The 13,926-nt window shown below is 41.7% G+C and overlaps 1 protein-coding gene across 1 annotated transcript; it reads left to right on the top strand.

The window, feature by feature from the left end:
• The first annotated feature begins 3,287 nt into the window (after nt 1-3,287).
• Nucleotides 3,288-13,650, top strand: LOC115474480 (cis-aconitate decarboxylase-like). The gene is made up of 6 exons (XM_030209966.1): nt 3,288-3,369; nt 4,628-4,682; nt 6,102-6,289; nt 9,950-10,042; nt 11,541-11,746; nt 12,615-13,650. Exons 1-6 carry the CDS (start codon nt 3,349-3,351, stop codon nt 13,534-13,536), a joined length of 1,485 nt encoding a protein of 494 aa, XP_030065826.1. The 5' UTR covers nt 3,288-3,348; the 3' UTR covers nt 13,537-13,650.
• The last annotated feature ends 276 nt before the right edge of the window (nt 13,651-13,926 follow it).

The following is a 13,926-nucleotide window of genomic DNA, read 5'->3' as shown; positions in this document are numbered from 1 at the left end:
CTTGCCCTTTCTCTCCCGTTCAGCAACTCCCCTTGCCTCCTCTCTCCCCATCCAGTATCTCTCCCCTTGCCCCCTCTCTCCCATACAGCATCTTCCCTTGCCTTTTCTCTCCCCATTCCTGCCCGGTGAAATTGCTTGCACCTGCCTAACCAATAATGTTCAGCAGCACTTAACCGGACAGTGCCACTGAATATCAGTATTAACCACCCCTGCACTACCCAGTTAGTGCTGGGGTGGTCTGTGGGTGGAGCTTGGGCAAAGCCAACATGAGCGATGTTCAGACCACTAACCGGTTTAGTAAATGGCTAAAGTAAGACCAGTGCCCAGTTAATTTCAGGAAGCAGCATCAGGGATTTCTGGTGCCTCTCTTCCCCTCAATCTGGACCCCCCTTCAACCTATTCTGAAGACAGGAAGCCTTCAATGAGGATCCCATTCCCCCATCCCTGTAGCCCCACAGGCTAACCTTGGATAGGAAGGGGGTGTCCTACAGACAAGAGCAAAGCCACTCTCTTCTGCCCATCATGGTTCTCACCTCTAAATGGCCGCTGCAACATCTATCAGCAGTCTCATGATTCATGCTAATACCGCAAGACTGCTGCTAGACTCTGCAGCCATTTTGAGACAGACAGGAGCAAGTGGGCATGACTCCTGCTCATAGGACCTCCTAGCCTACCAGGGATATCCAAGGTAGGCCCAGGGGGGTCTATAAGGGTGGGTGGGCTATGTTGGGGGTTTCCTATCTTTGATACTGTGAAGGACAGAGATTCAGATCTCAGGGGAGGGAGGAAGGACTCGAGATAGTGAGGGCACTTGCTTTACCTTATGTGGATCCCTGGCCAATAATCAGCTGAGGCCTGCATAACTGTCTTATGCATGTCCCAGCTGAATATATTGGCCATCATCGGCATAAGACCCAGTGACCAGGATATGCTGGCATGGTCCTGGTTATTCGATGAATTGAATATCTGGGCCTAATTCTGCCCACAATTCTATAAAGAGAGCATACCCTTTATAGAATACCATTCGGCGCAGATCTCACACCTAACTTTTGGACACTGTAAGCCTGCTAAAATCAGGTGTAAATGTTGACACCCAACTTTGGCATGCTTCAGGTGAATTCTGTACATCTGTACACATATTTTTGGAATGCCCCCTTTTCAGATACACTTGATTGAAGTTAGGTGTTGTGTTTTATAGTGTAGCAGGGAAATGATAAATAAGCCTGACAAAAAAAATGTCAGTCTTCCTATAATCATCTGCGCAATCACAGAGAGCGTCACCACTGTCTTAATTGTCTATAAACTGGAAAGCGCTGTTGGTATGAAAATACCACGCCTTATAGTCTGATATTCTCGGGCTGGCTGGGTGGCGTCACTGAAGCTTTTTTTTCTCCACTACAGCGAATAGTGCTGTTTGATAATTAGGGTGATAGCTCTTTCCTGTATCCATACTTTTGCATAGCGGGTGTGAAGCTGTGGTTTGAGTTTTGGATATGAAAATACTGCCTAACCAAAAATGGACAATTAAAACAGCGGCGACACTCTCGCCGACACACGACATTTTATCCTATTGTCCAGTCTTTTACACGGCCTAAGTTGTGCAGATACTTTTTCAGAAAAAACTATACACATACTTTTAAAAATGGAAATATGTACATACTTCATACCATAGAGTGGTGCAGCCCAGATATGGCCTATCACCTGAATATATGGATCTAAGTCACCAAGCAGTGGTCAGTCACCTGGCTCAGTATTAACTCATTCATTTCCTCAATAGCCATAGAATTATTTATTATAAAATGTAAAACTTGAACCATCCACAGTTCTGGCTTCTCCCTTCTTGTGTCATGGACGTAAATAACTGTAAATCTTTCGCCCTCTCCTAGCTGTAAGATTAATGTATCTTGGTCTCCTCTTTTCTATTATAAAAATGGTGTTCTTTTCCTACTGAATTGAGTCTATTCACCACTTTGTTATGTCCATAAGGAAGGGCAGTATAGTAAATAAAATTAAATCATAGACCATAATGTATGTTTTAAATGTTACACCCCTGTTCCTAAGCCGCGCTATCGCAACTGCCGCGCGGCAACACCGACACAGCTTAGTAAAACATGGGGGTTTAATTTTTTGAAAATAGAAAACTCTTGTTTCTCTAGGATGTGCAGGCAAAACACTTTGGTTTTGTTTTCAGATTTTCAGAAATGTTCTATTTTTCAGTGTTTAGGAAGTGATCAAATGTGTGTATGTGTGTGTGTGTGGGGGGGGGGGGAGATCAGAAGGATCCGGGCTTCTTGGGATTGGAGCTTTGGGGGAGGATTGAGATTTGAGGGAGTATCAGACAAGGAGAGCTGGGGGGGGGGGGGTGCAAACACAGTATTTCTATCTTTATGTGTGCCCCTCCCCCATATGTGACATGCAGTGGCATATTGTGTGGTGCTCCCGTGCATATGAAGCAGTGAATGTGGTATGTATCTGCTCGGTGCAGTAGATACAATGACATGATGCTGAACACCCCTCTGCCTTTACCGCAGAGACTTTTCTTTACCATGCCCTAACGTTTGCTATAATGCGCGGTAAGTGCAAAAAAGTACTGCACTTGAATTAAAGGACCTTTAAATGTGCACTAAGGAAAACACAACCCTATTTTTCTTACCACTCTCCTACTGGCAGTGTTCTGGCTATTTTCTCATGTGCTTAACTTAGAAGGGATTTTTGTTTTTTTGCTATCAATGTCAGGCAGTATTTTGCTGAACCTGTGCACAGACTGCATTCAGACTGTTTAGAGTTAGCAGTCAGTAAAATCAGCTTGTACTGCTGTTTCTGTGGATGGTAACATGATCTTAAAAGAATTCTTGTTATTTATCTACCAGGTACTATTCTTCTATTTTAGTAGCAAAATAAGATACACATTAGTTTAAATTACCAGACCGCTTTTCAATCTCCAGTTAAAGAAAAAGGTCTTTCAAAATGTGCAGTCCCCTAAGTCCAATAGAATCTGGAAGTCTCCCTCCCTCCCCCTCACCCATTTTTGATACACTAGGAAGCAGTTTTGGAAAATCCATCTCTTTGACCATTGTTTGTCATTGTCTTGTTTTTTAAAAGTATTTACTTCCTTTTGTTTCCCAAGAGGAAAGAAACCACCCAAGTCAGCCTTCTCTTCTTTCCACCTACTTAAACCGTGATGTCACCATTCTTGCTGGAATTGCCACAGGTACTGTAACCTCAGTAGAGTATATAAACACAGGCAGGGTAGAGACTTTCCAACAAACTTCTCTACCAGCATCACTCCTAGAGGGAAGAATCTGTCACACAAGAGAAGCAGAAAGACAGACTGCAGTACACAGCAAAATGCTTTCCTCAGCTGTTTCTGTAAATACCATTTCACGTATTACATAGTATTTTGATTTTAGTTATGTTTGTTTGTGTGTGTGTATTTAGGTATATCTATCAGATTCTTAGTTGCAGCACAACTGTTCACGTTTGCATATTCTGTTTCCTATGTGTGCCTGAAATATCTCTTTGTTCATTATTTCTTCATCCCTTTTGATTTCTAACTTTTAATATGTGTTTGTGTATGTACTTCTTGTATGTTTCCGCTTTCTATTACATATTGTTATTAACTGTTTAAAGGTCATAAAGCATAAAATTAATTATTGCTGTATTTACAGAAGTAGCTCATTTAACTTAAGATGTCATTTTGTTTAGACAGTTTATTACATCTATAACTTAAAGGTGTATATGTGTGGGTATATTTCTCTCTCACCTCATACGCATTTCTTTATGTTTATGTTTGTGTATCACAGTGGTTCCCAAACCTGGTCCTGGAGGCACCCCAGCCAGTCAGTTTTCAGGATATCTACAATGGATATTCATGAGACAGATTTGCATGCACTGCCTCCACAACATGCAAATCTCTCGTGAATATCCTGAAAACCTGACTGGCTGGGGTGCCTCCAGGATCAGGTTTGGGAACCACTGCTATATTACTTAATGGGTGAATGCCCAAGACTGTGTACAGACTAAATTATGGAGGAAAAGAACACCAAAATTAATAGGATAGGACAGGCAAAACAAAAAATGAAGGGAAAGCATATACAATCACAACTGAGATTAATGTAACATGAAATAACAAATATAAATAAGCAAATAAAACATTCTCAGCAGCCAACCGCCAAACTCAGAGACAGGCTATAGGCATTTTGGAATATAGAGGTTTTCAAACCTGCACAAAATCTTAGATATGATGGTTCTGAGCATAGATTCTTTAGAAGGGAATTCCAAAGTGTTGGAACAAGAAAGAAAAATGCTGAGGTATGGGTAGACTCCAATAGTGAGATGTGATTCATAAGCAGAATGAAGCATACTTACAGGGCTATATGGGGTGATCAATGAGGCTCGATAAGTAGGAGCAGAAGAAAAGAGAACCTTATGGGTCAACATAGGATCATGAACTGAACTCTGAAGTAAACAGGAAGAAGCCAGTGTGTGTGTGTGCGTATTACATGTTACTTACAACAGTAAAAATAGAAATCCAGCATAGAAAGCAAAATTACAGAAGCTTATTTTATGTTGACATAAAGAATTCAAATGGTAACAAAAGAATTATGTTGCTTCTTTCCTTCTGTAGAAATCACAGAAGATTTTCATAATTTCTCGACAACTGCACAAAACAGCTGTGGAAGGTACGTCTGCACTTTGTGTCATAAATACTTGCATGTGTATAGAGATCTAAACATAAATGCTCTCCATAAACATTGTCTCAATTTAAATTTTCTGGGTCAAATTAGTATATTGAAATTGATGATTAACAAGAGGATTTTTTCTTGGTACCCGATCTCAAAAAATGGTCTTCATAATTAGAATTTCACTGTGAATTCCATGTGTCATTCTTGGTGTGTAATTTGTAGATGCCATTCATGTGTATGTATATTTTATATATATGATAATACACACATAAGTTTATATCTATATATCTTTCTAGAAACACTCAGACAATATACAGAGCAAGCTGTAAGATGTACTTAGGCAAATTTGAATTTAATTTTATAAAATGATTTTGATTTGTCAGGTAGCTGCACATAACCAGATGTATAAGTCCTCTGACATCTTCTCTTGGGGTCATGGAGTAGGGGGAATGACTGGGGGAGTGGGGGTATCTTGTGAGGAAGGGAGTCTAGGGGAGACTTTGGAGGCGGAGGCTGTCTTGAGGTGGGCCTTGATCAGAAGGGTATTTGCTAGGGAGGGGTTGTTCAGGAGTGGGGGTGGATTTACATTACCTTTGGCCCCCTTTAAAACAGCCCCTAGGAGCATCAGACCATATGTTAGCAGCCCCAAGCTCATGAAGAGGAAATAGAGGGGAGGCTTTTAATAAAGGTTAGCTTGAGTTATCTGCAGCAGATCCTATTTTATTCCTATGTGCTCTGCTGCAGATAACTTGAGCTAATCTTTAGTAAAAGACCCCCTTAGTGCAGTTTGGAAGCTTGATTGCAAGTATTTACCATGGGAACTACTAAACTGTGGGACTGAGCTACCACAGGTAGTGAGTGATTCCTGTAGTATATTATTGCATTTTACCACAGCTTAAAAGCTACCCCTCTAAATCCAACCACTGAAAATTTGACTGGTTAGATTTATAAACATAGGACCAGATTCAGTATGTGGCATCCAAACTTAGGTCAACATTCGTAATGGAGAATATAATCGCTGTAATAGTTTCCACTCAATGTCTACAGATAGTGATTACTTTCAAAAATATCTGTTCAGGAAACTCTCACTGTATTTTTAAATTATTTTTGAAACACTCTTAATAAGTATTACTCATTTTATTTTTGTATTTGTTGACGGAGGAAAAGGCTCTGCCAAGTTAGGTAACAAACATCAATGTTAATCTCCTAACATTTACCCTCCTTCCCTAACCCTGTCCAAATTTTTTTCTGGCTAAATTTAGCCACCTGTGTGAAATTTTAGGTAAGGATAAGGCAGCTACTTACTCAGCAAGTGTTCAAAATACTTAGCCAGCTAGATGCATTTGAAAATTTACCTCAGTGTGGATTTGGCACGTTAGATTCCATTTTCTGAACATGTCTTTTAACTCTTGGCAGTGCTGGAGAGGAATGCTTTGGAGGAGACCATCACCAGCAACTTTGCATCATTCATTCATGGGGTCCGTTCAGAGCACCTTTCTGATACTGTACGCCATCGGAGCAAGCGGATGATTCTGGATAGCATTGGGGTTGGCCTTGTGGGTAGCACTACTGAAGTGTTCAAGATTGCCCTGCAATACTGTCAAGTAAGGAGGATATAACCAGCAAGCAATATCTTAAATATTACAGAACTTTAGCTCACTTGTACTACCTTGACCCATGGGGCACAACTTAGATGATAAATGGAAACATGTGGAGGATAATTTTATGAGGAGGTGCATATTTTGAGTGGTGATCTTAGATGATAAATGGAAACATGTTTAGAAATAATTTTATGAGGAGGTGCATATTTTGAGTGGTAATATATGTACATCCTTTGCATACATAAGTGGCCACATACATAACTTAATGGCTTCTTATAAAATACTGACCAGTTGAAAAATATAATTCCTTGTATTTTGCCAGTAGGTGATATCGAGGCCGTGGTCTGGGCACAGCATGTATAGAGTTAGCAAGGACATGCTGGATTATGATATACACTAGTCTACTTGCCTATCCCTCTGCACCCTCTAAAGTTGGGTGCGGAAATTTATGTGTGGATCCCAGATCTACACACAAACTAATGTATTAATGAGATGTTAACAATCAATAAATGGTGTTAATTGTTTTCAGAAATATCCAAATTGTCATAAAGCAGCATTTGGACAAATTTCTTCTCAAAACATCAAAATCACTGTTTTTGAAACCTATTTTGCAGATGTTGATCAACGCAATTCATCTGCAGTGCGTACAAATCACAAGGGGGCTTGCAGGGGGCAAGATTAGGGTGTTCCTAACACTTGGACATTTTACAACCATACTGGAACAAAACAAAAATATCTAGGGCTACAACTTCAACGTTTTGGTCTACACCTGTTTTTAGAACAAACAAGGCACAAAAAAGGTGTCCTATCCTGCTTATTTTCGAAGGAGAAGGGCGGCCATCTTCCGACACAAATCGGGAGATGGGCACCCTTATCCTAATGGCGGTCAAGTCGGTATAATCGAAAGTCAATTTTGGCTGCCCTCAACTGCTTTCCGTCGCAGGGCCGGCCAAAGTTCAAGGGGGCGTGTCAGCAGTGTACCGAAGGTGGGACGGGGGCGTGGTTAAGAGATGGCCGGCTTCAGCTGATAATGGAAAAAAGAAGGCCGGCCCTGAAGAGCATTTGGCCAACTTTACTTTATTTTCAGGACCAAGCCCTCAAAAGGTGCCCCAAACTGACCAGATAACCCACCAGAGGGAATCGGGGATGACCTCCCCATACTCCCCAAGTGGTCACCAATCCCCCCCCCCCCCCCCCCACCCCCCCCACCCCCCAAAAAAAACCCTTTTTTAAATATTTTTGCCAGCCTCAAATGTCATTACCCAGCTTCATGGACAGCAGTATGCAGGTCCCTGGAGCAGTTTTAGTGCGGTGCAATGCATTTCAGGTAGGCAGACCCAGGCCCATCCCCCCCTACCTGTTACACTTGTGGTGGTAAATGGGAGCCCTCCAAGACCCACCCGAAACCCACTATACCCACATGTAGGTGCCTCCCTTCACCCATAAGGGCTATGGTAGTGGTGTATTAGATTGTAAGCTCTTTGAGCAGGGACTGTCTTTCTTCTATGCTTGTGCAGCGCTGCATATGCCTTGTAGCGCTATAGAAATGCTAAATAGTAGTAGTAGTAGTAATAGTGTACAGTTGTGGGGAGTGGGTTTGGGGGGATTTGGGGGGCTGAGCACCGAAGGGAAGGGAGCTATGTACCTGGGAGCAATTAATGAAGTCCACTGCAGTGCCCCCTAGGGTGCCTGGTTGGTGTCCTGGCATGTCAGGGGGACCAGTGCACTACAAATGCTGGCTCCTCCCACGACCAAGTGGCTTGGATTTGACCAGGTTTGAGATGGCCGGCCTCGGTTTCCATTATCTGCGAAAACCAATGCCGGCCATCTCTGGGATTGACCCAAATGTTGAGATTTGGCCTGCCCCGACCGTATTATCGAAATGAAAGATGGCCGCCCATCTTGTTTCGATAATACGGTCGGGGACGCCTCTTTACGGTGCAAGCCTTAGAGATGGCAGCCCTTATAGATGGCTACCCCCGTTCGATTATGCCCCTCAAAATGACCAGATGACTACTAAAGGAAATCAGGGATGATGCCCCTTCCTTCCCCAGTGGTCACTGACCCCCTCCCACCCCCTAAAGATGTGAAACAAATTACATACCAGCCTCTATGACAGCTTCAGATCTTATAGCCAGTTTTATTACACTGGCAAGCAGGTCCCTGGGGTAGTGTAGTGGTCAGTGCGGTGCACTGTAGAGAGGAGGACTCAATCCCTTATCACACACTACCTGTACACTTGTGGTGGAAACTGTGAGCCCTCCCACACTCACAAGAAACCTAATATACCCACATATAAGTGACCCCTTCACCCATGAGGGCTATGTAGTGGTGTACAGTTGGAGGCGGTGGATTTTGGAGGATTCAGCAGATAATATAAGAGCATAACAGTGACATGTGTACCTAGGGTGTCCCATTGCTCTCCTGGGATGTCTGTGTGGCCAGTCTACTAAGCATGCTGGTTTTTCCTACATCCCAATGGCTTGATTTTGTGCATTTTCACCTGGACTTTTTTTTTCCCGAAAATGTACCAACAATATAAACGCACAGAGCACAAAGGGTGGCCATTTTCTGGATTTGGGACATTTAGTGCAAAACATCCAAAGTTCAACTTAGATGTAATATTGAAAATGCCCCTCCACATATATGGCTGATGCCACAAGGCACATAAAGGTCAATACTGAGCCAGTAATGGTCAGTGTTTTTTAAATCCACTGACTACTATACGCAGAATTGAGCCTGGATATTCAATGGCAAAGCCACATCTGGTTTCCAGCATTGAATATCTGGATATCTGCCATCATATGAAAGTTAACCGGGTACCAGCCAATATTCAGACTGGTGCCTGGTTTATTCAGTGCAAGTACTGACTCATGTACTGTCCTTTAGTAAATATAGGAAATGAGCTATTAAGCCCATTAACTCCCGATATGCCTATTTAATATCAGTAGACTGGAGTAATCAAGTAGGCCTCTTCTGACAGCATCTATGCTTCTATGTGCAATGCATGGGGTACTTTTCTTACACCAAAGTGAGAAAGCAATTTCATCTCTAATGGTACCTCTAATGGTATTAAGCGTAAATTGTAACAAGACGTAGCCAGATGTTGAAGTGGGGGGGGGGGGGTGTCCAGAGCCCAAAGTGAGGGAACACATTTTGGTCCACAGCTCTCCCCTCACCGCAACGCCACACACCTTGGCTGGCGGGGGTCAGCTGAAGCGTTTCTCCTTACATTACCTGCCCTGCTTCCCCTCACGTTACACATGCTCAATTTAAATGAAATTAAGCATGCACAAACCGAACATGCATGCGACGAGAGGGAATCAAGGCAGGCAATGTAAGAAGAGCTGCGCTGAAGAAATGCTTCAGCTGGTGGGGGTTGGGGACTCCAGCCAGCCAAACCAGGGGCCCTGGATCCATTTTGAGGTGGGGCCAGGCCCCTGTGGCCTCCTGTAGCTTTGCCACTGAATTGTAACTTTGACCTTTAGTCTAGTCATTTGTTTTTATTATTGTTCCTTATCTTGTTTTGCACTGTAAAAGACTTAGGCAATTTAATTGACTTTGTGGTATATTAGCTAAAGGTGATGATGATGATGATAATATTGATGATGATGATTATGGTACGTTGCCCTAATGTCTTATTAAAGTATCTTTTTCCCACAGGATATGTTTTCATCATCTCCTATTAGCACTGTTTATGGAAAAAAAGGACTGAAGTTGTCCCCCACATTGGCTGCATTCACCAATGGAGTTGCGGTAAGGCATATTTTGCCTAAACAGTACAAACAATATTGATAACATTTGACCAATATTCAAAAGGGTTTAATTGGGCAGGGGAGACTCCCCCTGGTTAAACTTATTGAGATAGCCATGCGGCAATATTCAGCAGCATATATGAGGATAGTGCCCTAAATATTGCATGTGATTGTACAGGCACTGTCTGGGGACAGAGCCTGGGTTCAGCCAGAAATTAATTAGTTAGTGGTGACATTCAGTCCGCTAAGGAGGAGATTCTATATAGATGTAGCCTAAAAAATTAGCACTGAAATCAGTGCTAAGCGCATTCTATAATCGGCACCTAGATTTAGGTGCCAATTATAGAATAAGTTTAGTTGACATTTCAGCACCTAAATCTGTGCGCATTCATTTACACCTACTAAAACATAGTGTAAATCCTGGCATGTAGATTTAGGCACACTGGGCCATATTCTATAAATAGGCGCCTAAATTTCAGAACGTCCACAAAACGCTCATTTCCCTGCCTATAACCATGCCCCTTTTTGCCTGCACTTTAGAAGTTTGACGCATATCATTACAGAATATGCTTAGCGAGTTGTGCACCTAAACTCTAATCAGTGCCAATTAGTGTTCATTATTGCTTGTTAAGTGCTGTTATCTGCACTCATTTGCTTGTTAAGCCAATTAAGTTACACATGGTGTTATAGAATCCGCGCCGATTTTGGTGCCTAAATCTAAGCACACTATATGGAATCCAAGGGTAACTGGCTAATTAAGTGGATAAAGTAGGACAGTAAAAAAGGCTGCCCAAACTGTACCCATCAAGCCAATTGTGTATAGTTAACTTCCATATGACCACATATAGTTGGATGTTCAATGCTGGAGCTCGGATAATGCCTGATATTGAACATTCGAGGTTAATTCAGCCCATGGTTGTAAGTGGCTTAAAAACAGCTGGCCACCACAGGATGAATGTCTAGTCCATTGACTTTTAAATTGAAAACACTTTTTACATCTTACTACAGTGGGATCCTGTGGTGGTTATGCTCATTTTAGGATCATTACCCACTATGGATTTCAATTTACTTTAGGCTGCAAACAGATTTCTGCAGCATATATACTCATGAAACATATTTGTATATAATTGGTGTGTGACATGAATTAATTTGCTTAATTTGATCACCCTGAAAACCAATTTGGTTTGCGGTTGTCATGGTCAGTGACAAAAATATATGTAAAGCCCATTTCATGGCAGTGTTAGTTCAATGAAATACATGTGGTAATTAGTATCAAATATAACTATTATGTTAGATAGGAACCTTAAAGGATCAGCATGAATAACTTGTCAACCCAAAGTTATGGGGGGAGGGGAAGAAAACAAATAAACAAATTCTAATACCTAGGAAGGAATTTTTAAAAAATGAACCAGCTTTACTTCATTAGTTACTGTTCATTTACTTTCAATCACCACTTTTCTGCATTTGATTTCAAGTTTTAACTGTGATTCTTGTGTCAGGTTCATTCCATGGACTTTGATGATACCTGGCACCCTGCCACTCACCCCTCTGGCGCTGTGCTGCCTGCTCTCTTGGCTGCTTCTGAGATGCTTCCTGCAGGTTCCAAACCCAGTGGCTCAGACCTTCTACTGGCATTTAATGTGGGCATTGAAGTACAAGGAAGACTTATGCGATTCTCCACTGAGGCAACAAACATCCCTAAAAGGTAAGTATTTCATTGTTTAGAGCAGTGGTTTACAACCCAGTCCATAGGGCACAACCAGCCACTCTGTATACCCACAATGGATATGCATGTGTATACTGTATAATGGAGGCTTACGTGTGTAAATGCTAGTGTCCTGTACACTTACATGCACTAGGGACCCATAATTGTGGGTGCCCAGTTACAGAACTGTTCTGCATGATATTTATGCATACTTACTATCTAAACATAAACGGTTCTTTATAAAATTATCTCCATTGTGAATGTGGTTTGAACATTCCTTCAAAATACAGAACAAATTCTGTATTTTAAAATTGCAGTACACATACTGTATATCCTATAAAAAAATCCACCTTTAGAATTTATATCTACTTCAAGCCATGCTTCTCAGTTGGACTTGGGAATTGAAGGAAAGTTTGGAGGGGAAATTATGCTTACTTCACTGGAGTTCAAATCCACCTCAAAATGCAAAAAAAAATTTTGAACTTTGGAGGATGGTTCCTTAATTGCTTCCCTGCACACTTTCATGTTTTCAAAACTAACCACTTCCACATGTAAGTGATACCATTTACACAGAAGTAGAAAATTGATATTTATAGATATCCACAATACTGTTCTACTAATTTTCTTTTGAATGTGATCTTTTCTAAAACTGATGTTCCTGTTGAGCATGGCATCAATCATACATGCTTTATGATGGTGCTATACATACTTTAGAAAAGCTTCCATGTTCCTTGAGCTTTTATATATAATACTAGTGGTTTTCTGAATGCATGGACCTAAACATGACCTGGATGACCTTTACCAAATTATCTTCTGAATATAATGAGGATACAAGTATTAATTTGTTTTGTTTTGTTTTATAATTCAGGTTCCATCCTCCCTCTGTTGTTGGCACTATGGGCAGTGCTGCCGCTACTGCTAAGCTCCTTTCCTTAAACAAAGTCCAGTGTACCCATGCTTTGGCAATAGCAGCCTCCTTGGCAGGGGCACCTATGGCAAATGCAGCAACCCTAGCCAAACCTCTTCATATTGGGAATGCCACCCGCCTTGGATTTGAAGCAGCACTCCTGGCTGCTCGTGGGATGGAGGCTAACCCTCTTATTTTGGATGATGTGCCTGGTTGTTCTGGATTCAGTGCTTTCTATGGGGACTATCAACCCACTGCTATTTCAGTGCCAGAAAAGGACCATGTATTTCTCTTGGAGAATCAGGACATTGCATTCAAACGTTTCCCTGCTCATTTGGGGATGCACTGGGTAGTAGATGCTTCCCTCTCAGTCAGGAACAGGCTAATCAATCACATAGGTTCTTTTAATCCCTCTGTTATACACTCTGTTCTTTTGAGGATCCCAGTCTCCAAGTACATTAACAGGCCCTTCCCAGAATCTGAACATCAGGCTCGACATTCCTTTCAGTTCAATGCCTGCACTGCTGTCCTAGATGGTCATGTTGGCATTGAATCCTTCAGTGAAGACAATATAAATCGACATGACCTTCAGAAGCTTCTAGGCAAAGTGATTGTAGAACATCCTTCTGATAATGAAGCCAATTTTGACAAGATGTATGGAGAAGTAGCATTGCTTTTGGAAAATGGAGACATCCTGACAGGAAGGTGTGACACTTTTTATGGACACTGGAGGAACCCACTAAGTAGAGAATCCCTTCTGCAGAAGTTCCATTCTAATGCCACCCATGTTCTCCATGAAGAGCAGGTGAAGGCCATTACCCATATGGTAGAGGACATAGAGAACCTGCCTGATAGCTCCCATTTGTCTACTTCCCTGCAGTAAATTAAAATGCAGGTTTGGTTCACTGAAAATCAGTATAAATTGTAATAAAAATTTTATTTAGGAGTTATTTAAAACTCCTTTATAAAATATAAGCATAATACAGGTACATTCTGCATAAACCCCCCTGTTCACTAAGCTGTGCTAGCAACTGGCATGCACTAATGCCGGCACAGCCCATTCACTTTGAATGGGCTGTGTCATCATTGCCGCGCAGCAGCTGCTAGTGCAGCTTTGTAAACGGGGGGGGGGGGGGGGGGGGGGGGGTGAGTACATGAAATATATTCTCAAGTGTATTACTGAAATTAGTGTTATTGTTGTTCTATATAATAATAATTGGTTTATTTTAGTTGTCTGCAGTTCCAGATAAAACCAAGTTCACCAAAATCCAAT

This window comes from Microcaecilia unicolor, chromosome 7 (assembly GCF_901765095.1).
Source record: "Microcaecilia unicolor chromosome 7, aMicUni1.1, whole genome shotgun sequence".
Lineage (NCBI taxonomy): Eukaryota > Metazoa > Chordata > Amphibia > Gymnophiona > Siphonopidae > Microcaecilia > Microcaecilia unicolor.
This window is presented reverse-complemented; position numbering and strand designations above follow the sequence as displayed.

What these genes read in the sequence shown, in the direction of transcription:
- LOC115474480 (XM_030209966.1), top strand. Translation starts at nt 3,349, where the DNA reads ATGCTTTCCTCAGCTGTTTCT. An exon ending in TGCTTTCCTCAGCTGTTTCT is followed by an intron (nt 3,370 to 4,627) that starts GTAAATACCATT and finishes TTCCTTCTGTAG; the next exon opens with AAATCACAGAAGATTTTCAT. An exon ending in TTGCCCTGCAATACTGTCAA is followed by an intron (nt 6,290 to 9,949) that starts GTAAGGAGGATA and finishes TTTTTCCCACAG; the next exon opens with GATATGTTTTCATCATCTCC.